This window comes from Pleurodeles waltl, chromosome 6, assembly GCF_031143425.1.
Source record: "Pleurodeles waltl isolate 20211129_DDA chromosome 6, aPleWal1.hap1.20221129, whole genome shotgun sequence".
NCBI lineage: Eukaryota > Metazoa > Chordata > Amphibia > Caudata > Salamandridae > Pleurodeles > Pleurodeles waltl.
The window spans coordinates 982839406-982857570 of NC_090445.1; the positions used below are offsets into that span (position 1 = coordinate 982839406).

The window sequence follows — 18165 nt, forward strand, 5'->3', positions numbered from 1 at the left end:
TACATTGTGTTTCATGTAGTGTGTGCACCCCTAGGATTTGAGAAGCAATGGGGCTTTGCATCACACAATTATTTACAGCTTCACATCCATATTGAAGGTGAGAATTAACTGTGTTTTCGTTGTTTCATTCATCAGCAGAATGGGTCTGCAAACATGCGTAGAAAATGAGCCATCCCTATATGGCTCAGCAGATAGTACATGTCCTATAGCCCCAGGCGGCCAGATTTTCAGCCTCTGTTGTCTGATCTCTGTTTGAGACTCTGTGACAGCTCTATTTCTCCATGACTAGTAACAGTTAGAGATTGTATCCTATCTATCCCTCCATTGCGTTTCTCACCAATTATTTCTCTCAGACAACAAATTCTAGCTTGGGTCCTTATCTCCCCATACAGTCCAAATCCTCTCTCCCAAGTGTAGAATAAGGTCTAGTTTCCTGGGGTGTATCGATTTGATTTTGATCTTGCAGTTCACAATTCTGTCCAGCAGGTGGAGCAAGACACTAAGGCCCTCATTCTGACCTTGGCGGGCGGCGGAGGCCGCCCGCCAAAGTCCCGCCGTCAGGTTACCGTTCCGCGGTCGAAAGACCGCGGCGGTAATTCTGACTTTCCCGCTGGGCTGGCGGGCGGTCTCCTTCAGACCGCCAGCCAGCCCAGCGGGAAAGAGGCTTCCACGATGAAGCCGGCTCGGAATCGAGCCGGCGGAGTGGAAGCTGTGCGACGGGTGCAGTTGCACCCGTCGCGTATTTCACTGTCTGCGCAGCAGACAGTGAAATACATGTAGGGGCCCTCTTACGGGGGCCCCTGCAATGCCCATGCCAGTGGCATGGGCACTGCAGGGGCCCCCAGGGGCGCCGCGACCCCCCCTACCGCCATCCGGATCTCGGCGGTCCGACCGCCGGGATCTGGATGGCGGTAGGGGGGGTCGGAATCCCCGCGGCGGTGCAGCAAGCTGCGCCGCCGCGGAGGATTCAATGGGGCCGCGGTACACTGGCGGGACCCCGCCAGTGGTGCCGGTCCGACCGCGGCTTTACCGCCGCGGTCGGAATCCCCATTGGAGCACCGCCGGCCTGTCGGCGGTGCTCCCGCGGTCCTCCGCCCTGGCGGTCAAAGACCGCCAGGGTCAGAATGACCACCTAATTTCGTTTTCACATAGGCAATAGATTTTTAGGGCCAGATGTAGGTAGATATGATTTTGCGACTCGCAATTTGCGAGTCGCAAAAGTCGCAAAATCATATGCAGAATGGTGTCTATGACACCATCTGCGAATCGCAAGGGGGTCGCAAAGACCCACCTCATTGATATTAATGAGGTGGGTCGCAATTTGCGACCCCCTTGCAATTCCCTGCACTCACAGGGATGGTGGCCTGCTGGAGACAGCAGACCTCCATGTCTGTGACTTCTTTGTTAATAAAGCAGTTTTTTTTTTTTTGTATTGCAGCCCGGTTTCCTTAAAGGAAAACGAGTTGCAATACAAAAGAAAAAATGAAACCATTTGTTTTCATTTTTTCAGAGTAGGCAGTGGTCCATTGGACCATTGCCTGCTCTGAAAAAAAAATTTGGGCGACATTCACAAAGTGGAAGGGGTCCCATGGGGACCCCTTCCCTTTTGCGAATGAGTTAGCACCCACTTTACATGGGTGCTAACTGCGAATTGCTTTGCGACCACATTCGCGGTCACAAAGCAATTCTGCATCGCGGTGCGAATCGCAAATAGGAAGGGAACACCCCTTCATATTTGCAAATCGCATTCCCATTTTGCGAGTCGGTACCGACTCGCAAAATGGGAATGTGCATCGCAATGCCATTTTTGCATGGCGCAAACTGCGCGGTTGCTACATCTGGCCTTTAATGTGGTAAAGATCCCGTTCTGACTCTTCCGTTATACGGTGCAGTAATTTAGCACAGGTTATGTAGCAATAGTGCAAACTGCAGGATTTACTGGATATGGCCAGTTTTGCAGGTCCGAATCAACTACAAGATATGGTAGTTTGAGCTCCTAAGTACAGCTTGGTTGTGCCACTGTCATACTGACCACCTAAGCTTGCGCTCATTACAGAGATCTTTTTACACATATAGCTATACCTTGAGTTGATGAATTCCCGTTCGTGAGGTTGCAACTATGCTAGGTGGGTCAAGTCTGGTACAGGGAGGAGATAAAAGCTTCAATAGAAATTGCTGGGGTAGAGGAGACATTCTTCCAAGTTTACAGTAAAGATGGCAGCAGAGAAGGGGTTGGCAGTGAAAAAGAGGGAGCAAATCATACAGAATATTGAGGTCACATTGAGTTTAGCCAAGATTTGAGGTAGGTCCGTCCTGCAGGATTACACCATTGTTGCATTGGTTGTTCAGGCAATCAAAAGTTTGTTTGAACAATATAGTAACATCAAAAGTTAGTTTAAAAAGACAAGATTTCTAGGCAAGGGCATAGCTTGGTCAGTAAACTTGGGTGGGTTATGAGCTTCAAATTTTCCAACATTCAACCTGTCATATCTTGCCAAAATATCTTACATGAGCAGCATGGCATGAGGGGGCTAGAGGAAGTGAAAAGGATTACATAAAAGACAATGGCCCTCATTCTGATTCGCCCGCCAGGCGGGAACCGGCATTTGGCCTCCATGCGGCCAAAATACCGCTTCCCGCATTCGGACATTCCCGCTGGGCTGGCCGGCGCTAACCAAGTTAGCGCCGGCCGGCCCTGCGGGAATGGGGGCCGCAACACAGGAGCCGGCTCCAAATGGAGCTGGCGGTGTTGCGGCGGTGCGACGGGTGCAGTTGCACCCGTCGTGCTTTTCGCTGTCTGCTAGCCAGACAGTGAAAAGCATCATGGGGCCCTATTAGGGGGCCCCTGCACTGCCCATGCCAGTGGCATGGGCAGTGCAGGGGCCCCCAGGGGCCCCAGGACACCCATTCCCGCCAGCCTCTTCCTGGCGGTGAAAACCACCAGAAACAGGCTGGCGGGAAGGGGGTCAGAATCCCCAAGGCAGCGCTGCTTGCAGCGCTGCCCTGGAGGATTCTCCCAGCCGGGGGAAATCTGCGGGAAACCGCCGGACCCGGCTGGGCGACCTCGGCTGTACCGCCGCGGTCGGAATGACGAATGAAGCACCGCCAGCCTGTTGGCGGTGCTTCCGTCATTCGCCACCCTGGCGGTCTATGACCGCCAGGGTCGGAATGAGGGCCAATATGTTGTAAAATAACCAACAGTTTTAAGAACTTCAAAACAGAGAGAGAGCAAGAGTGTGTGTGCATGTAAAAATCCTAGTTGAAATCCGACAACCCCTTCACCATGCCGGACAGAAGCACCTGTACCCAACTATTTAATAGAGAATCCATTTAATAGGGGGGTGTAACTCTCCAACTGTCCCCCCTGAAACTACAGCCCTGTTTCTAGGGATTCTTAAAGAGAAAGTGGATTGGTTATCTTCTCAGAGATTGGGTAGCCTAAACTCAAATGGACATACAGCTACCCTTTTGATTGAACTTTGAAAAGTAGAATGTCCAAGTGTTATTTGATTGGGGATTCCTGACTGATTCACACTGGGGGAACATAGCTCCCTTAGGCCTTGTGTAAATTTCAAAGGACTTCTGATTTAGCTTTGAACTTCACCAGAAGCCAATGGAGTACTTTAATCAGGACTTCATTAGTGGCAGCATGTTTGGTAATTTCATTTGATCACTCGTCACAGAAGTCAATCAATTCCTCTAAGAGCGCAAATTGTTAGTGTGATGGGCCGGCGCTGCGCGGCCCATCCGTAAATGCAACATGTGCTGTCGCTGCCAGAGCTATCACGGAACTAAAGGACGAGGCAGCAAATCCCCTGGGGTTTCCGGTGTCACAGGAGCCGCCGCAAGGATTTCGAGTGCCAGAGCTGACAGCGGATAAGAGGACGGACGGCGGGGAAGGAGAGGGGCAGAGCGGAAGAAGCATGAGAGCGGGAAGATGGACGACCGACATGGAAACTGACAAGGAGCAAGAATGCAAGTGGAGGCGGGAACCAGTAGGAGGGTGCCTGGAGGTCTCTGCAACATCAACGGCGTCACAGGAGGCGCACTGTGAAGCTTCCAGCCACGCTTCAGGAGAAGCGTGGCACACTCAGGTGCGTCCTGGAACCTGCTGAGGGAAACCAGGGCGGTTGGGAGGGGAGGAAATAAAGGGGAAGGTGGGGAAGGGAGGACAAGGGGGAAAGGAGGACAAGGGAGAGTGGGGAGGACAAGCAGGGAGGAGTGGGAAGGCAACAAAGAAGGGTAGGAGATAGGAAAAAGGGAGAAAACGTGCAAGAAATACGAGGGAACAGAACAACCAACAGGAAGTCCAAGAAAACAGAGGAAGCAGATAGAAGAGACAGAAGGGGTCAGAGAGCAAGAGAGAGAAGAGAACCAAAGGGGTAAAGATAGAGAGGAAAAGCCAACCCAAGAGGATTAAGATAAAGAATAGAAGAGAACAATACAAAAGGAAAGTGTGCATAGAGAGAAAGACAACCCAGAAATCCACAACGAACGACAGAAAAGTCCCAAGTAAACGATAAAGAACAGGAAAAGCACTAGAGGAGAAGGAGAGGAAAACACTTCAGACCAGAGAGAAAAATAGAGAAGAGTAGGAATAGAAAGAACAAGGTGATAAAGGAAAGGAACTTACTGATACCTTATCTTATTCTTTTCCACATGCGCCTCCTGGGAGCCCAGTAAGAGCGAGACACAGACAGCGACGTGAAACCCAGTGGAAGACGGACCGAGAAGTGAACAGTACAGCAGAAGCCACTTATATGTCAAAACAGATGTACTAAAACAAATAAAACTCATTTGACCTCATATAGATATAGATCTGGAATGTACATCTGGATGCTGAAAAGTACCTTGTAGAGTGTCCGGCCTCCCACAATTCTTCCAGGCAGAATATTTAAAGATCTCTGGACTCCATACAAGTGACGGATCCAACTATGACCTGACACTAATACACAAGCTGTTAAGTACTGCTTAAGTCGCAGTTCGTCCTTTCCACTATCCAGTTTTCCTCAGGATGATAGGAAGAGGAGTAATGTATAGCAACGCCAGGGCTCCATGGTATCCCTGTAAGCCTAAGAGGCAAACACAGTTCCGTGGTGCAAGCTGAATGTCACTACAGTATATGTCCCCACAAAGACTTACAAATCTTTAATAACAGTTTAGTGGTCAGCCGATTGCTGTGACCATACACAAAGGAATCTAGAACATGAATCTACAACTAGTAGAATGAAAAGAAATTCTCCATCAGAATTTAAAAGTCCACAGTGATCTAAATACACACATTGGAGGGGTTTCTTTTAAACTAAGAGCGGTGCGTGTGGTGGGTTGGTGGAACTTTTAATTTGTTGACAAATGTCACAGCTGGTTGGGTATAACTCGGTCTCCCACCCGGGGAATGTTGTAAAAGGAATATTTTACACACTCAACAGATAGGAATATTTTTCTAGATATTTTTTAGGTAAAGGAGCACCACTGTGTGAAGCAGTGACTGCAGCTCATGTGAGAACAAGTAATCGCAGCTATTACAGCATTCTGGAATGCTGCTTTTGTGGCTTCATCAGCCAGTGAATTCCCTGTAATATGTATTCCAACACGCTGATGACTTAATGTATGAATGAAATGAGCCAGAGGCAAGCAATATTTAAGATGCACCACTTCCCCCATAGCAAGTTTATGCTTGATAGTATTCCCTTTGGCGTCTCTGAATTCATTCAGGTGCCAAAAATTCAAGTTTTCATCATAAGACATTACACAATAATATGAGTCACACACTATCTGTGTGGGGAATTCAGGATCCCTATTCTCTAGTGCCAGAATCAGTGCTTTTTAATTCAGCCAGCTGGCCTGTACAATCCCCTAGGGACCAGGTAAACATATTTATTGCCTGGAATTTTCGATTTTTCAAGACACCACATACTGCTGCACAGACGGAAGAGTATTGCTTTGTGGTGCCAATTGAAGGCTGAACCATTAGTATAATGTCACAGGGTATTTTAGTTCATATTGAAGGAATTATTGAGTCTGCAAAGTTGGTTCAAAGACACAGGGCCTGATTTAGAGTTTGGCTCATTTAACTTTCACTGCCTCAGTGCTCACGGGGCTAACTCAGCCCCCTGAGCACCAAAGCAGATGCAAGAGGTATTACTTCCCTAGTGGAACCATGCTTTGGGATCACTGCAGGAGGGTGATCCTAAAACAGGATCCACCGCTAGACACCAGGGAGGTGGGAGCAGCCCCTTGGGCAAAGGCTTTTGTCCCCCCCCCCAACTTCTTTGGGCAAGTTCAGTCTTTCTGGCCCTCCTGGGGAGGCGATGGGGGCAAAAGCCCCCGATCTGCCGCCCTAGGGGCAGAAAGCCACCCAGGCAAAGGGATTTTTTTTAAATACGTAGAGTTAGGGGCTGCCAAAAAATGGGCATGGCAATGCCCCCACACCACAGACACAAATGGGAAAAGTCTTTTTGCTCCCTGCGGGAAGCAAATTGGGAATTTTACCCCTGAGTTGCACCCCCGGGAGTGGCAGAAAGCACACTAGACATCAGGGATTTTGTTTTTGTATAAGAGGGGTGAGGGCTGCCCACAATGGGCAAGGCCATGCCCCCACCCAACGCCAATGCAGACACACATGGGTTCAGGTTTTCTGCCCCCTGGGGCGCAGATGGTGGTTATTACCCAGATCTGCCCCCCTCCTCCTGGAGAGGAGAAAGCCCTCTAGACACCAGGGATTTTTTATACTAAAGAGGGGTGGGGGCTGCCCACAATGGGCAAGGCCATATCCCCACCCAAAATAAATGGGGATTAAAGTATTTCTGCCCCCCACCCGGGCAAAGATGGGGGCAGTAGCCCCCGATCTACCCCTAGGTGGCTGAAATCCCACTAGGCACCAGGGATTTTCTTTTTAATACACAGGTGTGAGAACTGCCCAAAATGGGCATGGCAATGCCCTCAAACACAAATGAGTTTGGCTAACTCCCATTATCATCCCACTTGCAATAGTGAATGGCTGCACTTTTCGAGCTTGCATAGGCTGCCATCTGGAAAAACCTACCAGACCTAGACACTTTTGAAAACTAGACATCTGAGGAGTCCAGGTTATTGTGGTTCACATGCACCCCACACCATTTTCTTGCCCATAGTGCCCTTCAAATCTCTAAATCTGCCTGAAGTCAAGTATTTTCCCTATATTTCTGTGATGTAAACTTCTGTCTCTGCAGGAATCCACAAAATTCCTACCACCCAGCATTGCCCCATCTGTACCAATAAAAACTCTGCCCCACTTGTGTGGAAAAGTCAGTTTTTAGTTTCACATACTGTTCATGCCTGCGCCCAGACCATCCTCTTCTGCCAGAGCGTTTGTCTGGTGAGCCCAGAAAGGAACAAGAAAGGTGTTTATCAGTACCCTGATAACTCTCAAGCTGCTTAAGAGTATCATGGTTGCACAAATTCTATAATGTTTTTCAGTGGGTTCCAGTTGCGAGATACACTCAGTTTTTTTGTTTTAGCTTTATTTTTTTGTTTGCCCCAGTACTTTTTAGAGCACTGAGGTTCCTGTTTGGAACTATCCTGGTCAGATTTGCCTTTAAGCTGTGGCTTGTTAGGCCTGGCTCCCAAATGATCTCAACCTATAGTTGTATAGGTCTCTGCAATAATTTTTGGCAACTTGTGTTCTTGATCCTGTACAGGAACTTGTGCGAGTTGTTGGCGTACTGCCAGCGCTGTTGCCTCCCCTTTAATATTAACTAATATAATTAAGGAAACTGTGGCAAAGTTGCCAATACATTTCATCCCCAAGTCCAGAGCAGGGGCAGCCCCATATTCATTTTGAATCTGTTTTAGCACCTCCGGCACAACAGCTATTGATAGTGTACCATGTGTTAATGTATATACTGCAGCAAAAACAGTGTGCCAGGTGGCACAATCTTCAATAGAAGGAACCATACCAGTAGTCAGGCACATGGTAGGAGTCCTATGTTTATCTTGGTGTCCCGTATGGGGAAACAATGATTCAAGCTGATTTATTTTTAGAGCAATCCAGAACAATATCACCCACGTCTGGTGGGACCCTTACCCATATTTGCATTAATAGTGACAGGACTAATTATAGGCATAGCTAACAGTGGCTGGACAGTTTCAACAGCCCCGGCTGAGACAGTTGTTACTCTTCACATAACAAAATGGGTAAGACATCTACATAGTAGAACCAACCCTGTGTATGGGGTACGGAGTTCACCAGATTTAATGCTGCTAAATTTTGGTATGGTGTGTAGCAGGCTAAAACGGGCGCAGTCGCCCCATCATTACTGAGGGGACACAGTTTTGGGTTTTGCAGAGCATATGGAAGGCGCCTTGGAACCAATTGTGATGTTCCTGATATGTTAATGCTATATTTAAATGGTGATATAGTCTGTATTGATTGGGAGCTGTCACCTCAGTGTATGTATGTAATGTTTGTATATTTGCGTCTACTGCAGGAAAATTGACCCATGAATAGAAAACTTTGCATTTATATGCTTCATGGGCTTCTACCACAAAGGTCATTTCCCCACCCATGAGAGGGAGTCACTGTTGTGCCAAATAGGTTGTGAGAGCCTCTCTGCAATTAACAGGAATGTTGATTACATTTTCCATATTAAAGAATAGGATTTAGAGAGGGAACACTATTGTGGGATGATCCTTTTAAAGGTTCAAGCTTGAACAACCTACAGTCTAAAATAGGATTTTCCTATTAATCTGAGGAGGATTAATCCCAAACACCACTGACGTCTCCGAATAACGGTGAAAATGGGAACCTTGGGCAAGTAACAACTACTCAGGACCCATTAAATAAGTACCAGATCTAGAACATTGGTGGGGCCATGGTATAGAGTTCCTACGAATCAAGTAGGACTGTGTTTCTGGTCAACATAAAAATCAGGATAGAGGGACTGAGTCCACATATACCATCAGGAAATGTTTACACGGTTCATAGCTAGCTCATAATGCCCCATCTAAACCCCTAAACAAACTAGGGTACCAGATAGTTTTTGCAACCTCGAGCACGACTACTCAGATTCCCAAGAAAATAGTGTGAACAGATCTACCCCTTTGTTGCCACACTGCGCACCCAAGATGAGACACAAGAAAGATGTGAAAATGTCTTTTAGAAGATTTATTGTAACAATCTTATTCTTGCGAGACAAAACATGAGCTACAATTATTAGACAAACACGACAAAGCATGGTAACCAGCATTACAAAAATGGTTAAAAAAAATAAACAGTTCAACCATAATAATGTTATTATCTTGGTATATTCCTTTCTGTTACTACCTACTATTGAGAGCATACTGGGAGTACTCTCTGCCAGATCAATTGGGATAGCCTGACCACCCAATACCTGGGTAAGGTATACCAGGAAGCTAGTCTGGTGTACTCCAGGTGAATGTCCTGTGTAAGGTAAAGGTTAGAATCAGCATCAGAGTCAGCCAAGATTCATCTCGGGCACAGTGTGTCGTATTGCAGGATAATCCTAGCAGTAGTGCTCCTTTGCAGGATGTGGCGCAGAGGTAGTTTTTATAATACAAGCCCCGTTCGTGTCACCTCATGTCAGAGGTGAAGGCTTGATACTATGATATGTGTACAAATGCAGAGCTTTCTCTACGGACAATCAGAATACTTAGGGCATCATGTGCAGACTGCATGGCAACAACACGTAAAAGAAACAAGCTGTAAGTAAAGTGATTGCTCAATACATTATCTCATGAGTGAAAAGCCATGTAGAAGATCACAGCAGAAAATAAATGCTAAGTTAAAATGTGCATTTTACCATGGAGGAACTAAGGGGACCATGTCATGCTTTACCAGAGTGGTCCTCGGGACCACTGCCTTTTCCCCCACAATGTCCTTTCAAATAGAAAACTTTGTTTTTAAAAAAACTATTGATTATGCAACATAATCCATTGGTACATGGGTTAAATCACAATATAGAGACACTGCACAAATGGTCTGCACCAAATTTGCTACCAGTCTCTTTGTACATCAAATCCAAAAAAATATCACCCAGTTTACAAAATATAATAAATATTCAAGTGTTTGCTTGCTTTGCTTCTCATCTTTTCTATCGCTCCTTCACTTTCTCTCGGTATCTCCCATGTGTGTGCCAGCCAAACTTCCCCCAGTGGACCATTCTCCCAAAGCAGGAATATAAAAAGCTCCTTTAAACACATAACCAAGTCATAAAGAGATCGGAATCATGCCCTTCGAAAAGTGAGCGCGCACACATGCTTGCAAAAACACACAGACACACACACAATCAATAATGGTCCAAATGCATGGTGTCCCCCTTTGTCATGACTAAACAAGCGAATTACAAGAAAGGAGACAGAAAATCTTGAGATCTTTTGGGGGCCAGCACTGCAGATGGAGCCAGGAGTGGAAAACTAATCTATTTAACAAACTTCTCATACATCACCAATACGTGTTCCTAAGTGTCTTCTGACTCAATGAAGACCCAATAAGATGCCATCTACAATTCTCTTTGACACCCCACCTTTAAAATGACATGGGGCTGAATGAATTGAAGCCACAAGAGCATCCCACAAAGCAGACCAAGACTGCATGTTCCAAGGTTTGGTTAGCCTACCTAGACCTGGCAATCCTGTCAAAAACAGTTGTAAATACCTTTCCATGATGCGATATGGAAGGTAATACCACCAGGCTTTGTGGTATTGTAGGAGAAGTTGTTCTATGATGAAGAAAATAGTTTTCTGGCAGATAAAAAAGTTATGCAATAGCTCAAAGGTACTAACAAACTGTGTGGCAGTACATTCCATGCAAATTGCATTGGAGAAATATCAGTACCAAAAAAACAAAAAAAAGCCATCCAGATAAGTTTTCTAGGATTACAAATGAGACCTGCGATTTTCTCAGCTCGAAAGGTGTCACCTGGGAAAGCTTTGTGAATACTCGAATATCACAACGTTTCAAATCTACACATTTCTATATGGCTGTAGAGCTACTGGTGTTGATTTACAACTTTGGACTTGATTTAAAGTTTGGCAGGCAAAGTAATCCATCACAAAGTTTGCAAACGTGACGGAATACACTGTCTGCTAAACCCTCAGATTTACCGAAGGGTTTGGTGGGCAGTCAGTTTTCCAATGGAGGTGCCCCAGCGAGTTAGGTCACTGAAGTAAGGGCATCAGGGTGTCTGTACTATTTAGAGCAGGCGGTCTGGTATTTTTTTTCCTGTCCGCCGCTGCTGTTCACAGGGTGAAAGAAATTAATCGTTACATTCTGTCTCATTATACAAACAAAATTTGGAATAAGTGATAGTTATTGCATACAAATTCTGTACACATCAATGTTGGTTTTTATTGCGTGCAATAATTTTCACAAATAAATCCAGGTCACTTGTAATGAGGAACGAGTGCTTCAGTCTACTCCTTTTAAAACATGTGCTACATAAAATATTAGTGGTATGTTGATCCTGTAAAGGGATAATACCTTTTATGACTAACACAAAAAAACATATTTCAGTCATATAAATTCTCCACATCAGTTGATGGAACACCATTAGATCTATTCACAGGTTGACTGTGTGGCACTTTTCTTTTTCACCCATCTTAACAAAAGAAATGTATAAAAATAGTATTTATCAAAGGGTTTAAAGTCACATTACCTTCTGTCTGTCAGCCATCCAAAAGTGATGTTCCCAACAATGTCAACAGCCCCAAGAATTGACATGAGGAAAGCAGCTTCTTGGTTGCTCACGCCAACACTTAGCGCATAAGGTACTAGGTAGACGAAAGGGGGACTGCATCCATATGCTAGAAATAGAAAGGATGTTGCTAATATTATAAATTCTGGCATCAACAAAAAGTGATATTCTTTCTGAGAGCAGTAGCATAGGCTCTTATGATTACAGTCTTCAGGTAGAGGTGAACATGCCGAAGTCTGTTTTTCATCTCTAAGTTCTGGATCTGAGGCATATTTTTCCTTGAGAACCTCTTGAGAGTGCCTGTTTTTTTCCTTGATTGCTATGGGTCGCATCAGTGCCCCACAAACACAGAGGTTGGAAACAAAACCTCCCATAATAAGTAATGCTCCACGCCAGGAAAACTGTTCAATGAGCAGCTGTACCACTGGTGCCAGAACAAATGTACCGATTCCACTCCCTGACATGGCAATCCCGTTTGCCAAGGCTCTCCGTTCATTGAAATACTTGCCAACCATAGCTATTGCGGGACTGTAACAAAGTGCAAATCCGAGTCCTGGAAAAGAAAGCCAACATGTTAGACCAACATATTTATATATAGCATCTATTGTGTTATCTTATTAAACATCAGACACAATTAAGGCAGTATACTACAGGCAGCTCACTGTGGCGAAGTTCTGAATTACAATTCACTAGCCATAATAAAATTAAATTTTCAGTTTCTGAATTATTAACACATATTTTTAGGCGGTTCACTGTGGCCAAGTTCTGAATACAATTCATTAGCCATGATAAAATTCAGTTTTCTGTTTCAGAATTGTTAGCAAATATTCACTGCTAGGGGCTTATAATCTGGAATTCGAGACTGGTGAAGGATGCAAGATGTTAGAAATCTTTAACATGGATAACTAGTTCATTTAGATACGATAGCATATTACAGATATTGCTTAGTTGTAGGTATTGATAAAATACTTCTGGTGGCAAAGGGCAATATTCAAGGTTTTGTCATAATGTAGGTTTTAGGGACAGTGTGTGTGTAAATTGGTCTTGTCCTAGACTTATACATTATAACTTGATAATTTCAATGTGTTACATTAAAGTTATTGTAAAAGTTGGGATTGGCTGCTACAATTATTGACCACTGTAACATCGTTTTAGCAGTAAATCCCATTTTTGTTTTAATTCTAATTACTTCTAAACATTTGATTAATTGGCTGGTAAGCAAATGTTATAAATACTATACTGGACTTTTTGCCCACCTAAATAAAAAGTGGTATTTGTTGCATTAAACATCTGGGTCTGTTTCAGTGTGATTACATTTATGCTTCGAACACATTTTTAAGGCACACAAACACCCAATTCCACTAGTGAGAACAAAATAGATACTTAGCTGGAGGTGTAGTTTTGTAGTTGAAGACACTTCTGGATTCAAATGCTGTACATTATTTCACCATCTAGTGAGGGGTTCAGATGTTTCTCTTTTTGTGATCTTTTCAGGGTTTTTTCAACATGAGCATTGTTGCTCACCATTTTGTGGTATGACCGTCATCTCCTGATGTTAGATGTATGCCCAGAAAGCCCTTGTGCGTGGTCACCATATTCAGGATTTTTCTTCCCTTTTGGTGATCCTGAGTCTAAGTTTATTTTGTCTTACTGTACATTGTGTGTGTAGATATTTTCCCTCTGGACACTGATTTGTTGGTTGAGGGTTAAAATCCTACTCAAGCAACAACCACATTCCTTGTCATGGTGAACTACAAAAAGTCACTTAATTAGCCTGTGTGTAACCCTCTTGTGGTTGACACACAAATTGTCAGACTTAACTTAGAAGAAATGTGTAAAGTATTCATACATTAAAACACAACAGAGGAAAAACCCCAAACCAAATTAGAAAAACAGAGTAAACGTTAATAAATAAACTGAGACCAAAACAATCAAAATCCATTCAGCCGAACTGAAGATATGCAATTTTAAATGTGTACAGAAAAGCAAAGCACCAACTGAGGTTATCTGGTTGCGCTGGACTAGGACAAAGTCACAAGTTCAGGCCGAACATGGAGGCGCACAGGCCAGGCATAGACCCAACGCTGACCCGCTAAAGGATTGTACCTTGTTATGTCCTTAGTGCGTGGTCTGCAAGAAGTTGCTTTGGGAGGCTTCACATCCCCCAGCATCAGTTACTATTAAGTGGCAAGGCTTTGCATTGCTCTGTGTTAGTTTAGTCGAGGCTGGCAGTGAGGTGGTAAGGCTTTGCAGGGTTTTGCGCAGTTGGGTGTCTGCTTGAGTGGGCAGGTCCTCTACAAGGTAAGAGACATGTATGTCTGCCTGTCTGGATCTCTAATGCTGTTTTTTTGGTCTTTGATGAACATAGTTAAAGTGTGTGAGCCTTGACTAGGGCCACTGGAAATATGCGGTTGTGCGAATGTGATGATTTTTGCATAATTATAGATTTACCACGTTTGCCACATAATCCATTATGTGCTGCATAATCTGCAGATTTCAACAAAAAATGTTTCTAGCTCAAACGGTTCAAACATTACTAAAAAAAAAGCACTGCACATGGCTGCACAGTGAAAGCCCTTTGCACAAGTTGACTAGTCACCTTACTGTTGCTTTTAACTGTATTTTGGTGTTAAACTGGTACTAAAGAGGTGAAGCCAATGCCCAGACAGTGCTAACAAGTATAGAAATGAGAAAATAATGAAGTAATGCTATCACAAAATGTGCGTCCTTATGCCGCATACTTAATACATTACATGGGAGATGCAATGCTGTGCAGTGTGTGCGCAGGAACAGCGTGTGCTGGGTGTACCTGTGCTTGTGTGAAGTATAATACATGAAGGGTGAGGAGTTGTGCAGTGCACATAGTGAGTGTGTGTGCTGTCAATGCATGTGTTTTAAAATATCACATCTTGGTTAAAGATCGAAAAGTGTCAGTGGTCAACAGAGTGCACAGATTGAGCGTGTGTGTTTAATGCATCTGTACATGTGAGGGTGCAATGTACTGAGGTGCTAGTGCTGAACAGAACGTGCGCTATGAATGTACATTGAATGAATTTGCCTGCAATGCAACATTTTATGGGGGACCATGGGTTCCACTTTGGGAAGCTCTGATCTGCCTGTTAAAGACATGAGGAGGAGAGGAATCTCCCAAAACAGATGTATGCACTACTGCATTCTAGTGAAATGGGTGGGGACACAATGAAGCGAAAAGGCAATAACTCCCCTTATAGTGCAAAACATTGGTCTTTGACTCAGTGGTTGATCCCAAGGAAGGGGCTAGGACACATCTCAGGAAGGGAGATGGACCTGATAAGAAAACCACAAAGAGCAGGGTTGTGGGGCTGGGATTCATCTTTTGGTACACATATCACTGTGCCTGACATCCAGATGTGAGCTCTGGTCACTCCCGTGAATTGTGTTGTGGATAATCAGCTTTGGAGTCATGCCTGCTATGACAGACCTCTTTCATGAAGGAATATGAAAAGGAGAAATGAACACTTCAAAAAAAGCAGAACCCCAACAAAAAACTTCAATGACCCAGTCCCTAAATCATAGTTGGTGTCTGGTAAAGGACTAGAAGAAGGGGATTTTGAGCCCCCAAAAATGTATCATCTATCAAGGAGCCAGATGGGCTGTGTCAGAAAGGAAAGCTTTGCAAGACTTTTGCATGTGGCCTGGACAGGGAGCCAAGGCCTGCTAATCTCTCTGCTGGGTGGGGGGGCTATCAGCCAGGAAAACAAAGATCACTTGCTCTGGAGCATGAGTGCTTGCCAAGAACAGTTAGCCCTGTGAGGAAGAGAAGAGCATTGGAGGAAGCAAGGTCAAGCGGGGAGCACTACTGTGAGAACTCCCTGCACAAGATGTGAGCATTTAGCTGAGCACTGAGTGGGCTGTTGTCCATGTGCAAGATTGTTTTCGGCAACCTCTGTATGCCAGCGGAGGGCCGCCATAGTCTGAGCTCTGTGTTGAGCGCCGAACGGGTCGTGACATGCTGTGGTGAAAATGTATGCCAGAGGGGACCAACGGTAAGATACTATTTCAAGTAGTGCCATGACTGGTGACTGTCTGGGCTGGGTTGCTGAGGCTGGATGAGTCTATGTCCGTATCACCAGCTACTGCAGCAAACTCGTATGCAAGCAGGTGCTGCCGATACCAATGCTGCCAAAGGATTCAGGCTGCCACTGGAAGGAGAGACTGAGGCTGTCATCTGCAGGTTGGACCCACACTGTCCAGTCGGGAGCCCTACCATGCAAATTTGTTGGGCGAGGTGTGAGGATTTGGCAGAGCATCAGGCAGGCTGTTGCCCATGTGCAAGACTGATTTTTGGTTACCTCCATATGCCAGGAGAGGGCCGCCATAGACTGCTGTGTGTTGAGCACCAAGCGGGTCTTGCCATGCCTGTGCGCTGCGGTGGCCCTCTATGCCACAGAGGGCCACCAGTAAGGTACCATTTCAAGTAGGGCCACCACTTGTGAGCATCTTAGGCTGGGGTGCTGAGGTGAGATGAGCCTGCGTTCATACCTCCATGAACAGCAGCCACCTTGTATGCCAGCAGGGAATGCTGATACCAATGCTACCAAAGGATTCAGGCCTCCACTGGAAGGTGAGACTGTGGCCGCGATCTGCAGGTTGGACCCACACTGTGGGGAACTGCCCATAACTCACCACTGACAACTGCTGAAGACACTGGGGACAGCGTTGCATCCTCGCTGGCTCCTGTTGGGAACTGAAGAAAGCATTCCCTCCCCCTGTTGAGCAAAGTCAACGTACCATGCCTTCGTGAGCAGAGAGCTGCGCCAACACCTGGGAGACCTCCGGCAGCACCACTCAGTAGAAAGAGCCTGCACTGCTGAGTGCTGCAATGTGGGCAGGAAGTAGCCTAACCTCTCTAAATTGAGGACTCACAGGTGTACATTTAAAGGCACCCACTGCATCTTTGAACTTTTCCATGTAGGGAGAGCAGGTTACATGAGAAGTGGGCCAGTTGGGCCCCGGGACCTTGCTGCTAACGGTGGTGCGACACCAAAGACATTTTTCCTAAAGGGTCAAAGGGAGAACCCTTGAGTACAGCCTAATAGTTTGCATTCCATGGACACTGCTACCAATGATGGGAAATAACCCAAACATATTACACAAAGAAGAGTGGGTCAGGAACTTGCCAGATAACTACTAGTGCCCCAACCTCAAGGGGGAATTGTGTTGCATTGCATGTGTAGAGTTACCGTGAGAAATAAAATACTATTTTTCTTAATAAAGCAAGTATTTGAATGGACTTTGATTTATTGTTTGTACTTATTGCACTTTGAGTTATGAGTCGTGTTCACTGACTCATAGCTACATCCCCAGGGGGAGCCTTGATTGCTCAACCTCAGCTCCCACTGAGAGTCAGTGCAGAAGGGGTATGTTGCCTAACTGAGCAGGATCCATAGTAGGTCAGGCCCCTGGACATCAGGAGTAAAAGTTTTTAACCACCACAGTTGGGCCCATTAATCCCTGCATGCTCAATGATCCCTCTGAAAGGAGTTTTGATAGCATTGATTCTGATGAGCCTGGCAGCTATGCAGCGAGGCTTTGCAGGTTTTCCTGCCACTTCACGTTGGTTGTGATGAAGCTTGCAGCTGTGCCACAACACTTTGTAGGATTTGCATTGCTTCACACTAGAATTTTGCAGCTCTGTGGTGAGGCGTTGTGGGGTTTCACATCTCTTCGTGTCAGATTTGATGGAACTTGCAGTTAGTTCAAGAGGAGCTCTCTCTGATGCCAGCCAAGGGACCAGGTCCTGGGGAGGCACCACTTGAGGATCACAGTCTCACTCAAGCAAAGGCCAGCAGTGCTCAGTCAGGTCCAGTTGCAGGTCCAGGCAGGTCCAGAGCAGAAGGTCAGCTGGACAGTTACAGGGAGGCCTCTGGGGCTTGTTGTGTCTCTGAGGTTCAAAACAGGAGGTCAGTCAGCCAGCCGTCAAAGTCTCTCAGCCCGAGATGAAAGGAGTAGGACCAGTCTTCCTTATCAACAAACACAGCAGGCCTCAAGCAGTAGGGCATCCTTCTTCTATAGCATTCGCAGATCTAGGTGTGTGCAGGACAGTGGGTCTGAGGATTCCCTTTTTATACCTGGCACATACTTTGGGAGAAGCTTCTGGAGGTTTCCTCTACAGAGTTGTCCGTAATTTTTCTGCCTCATGTTATCCTATAAGAAGTGTAGGCCTCACAACAGTGAAAAACAAATTTCTGAGTTTTTACCAGGACATGTCAAACTTGAAAGTAAATGCCCAACATTTAATTGTATTTAATGCTTTGGAAGCGCTTTTTTTGGCAAGTTGAATTGGCAATTTACAAATTGCACATACAGGCTGCAATGGCAGACTGGATCCAAGGTTTAAAAAGGCTACTTAAGTGGGTAGCACAGTCTGTGCTGCAGGCCCACTATTAGCATTCAATTTAAAATTCCTGGGTACCTGTAGCGCCACTTTACT

The 18165-nt window shown here is 45.5% G+C and overlaps 1 protein-coding gene across 2 annotated transcripts in view; it reads right to left on the reverse strand.

Moving 5' to 3' along the window:
• SLC16A12 (solute carrier family 16 member 12) overlaps positions 1–18165 on the reverse strand; it is a 511884-nt gene that overhangs the window by 58219 nt on the left and 435500 nt on the right. For both annotated transcript variants that reach the window (XM_069239860.1, XM_069239861.1), the window contains exon 7: positions 11655–12246. In XM_069239860.1, coding sequence (XP_069095961.1) covers positions 11655–12246 — 592 coding nt within the window. The remainder of the gene's footprint in view (positions 1–11654; positions 12247–18165) is intronic.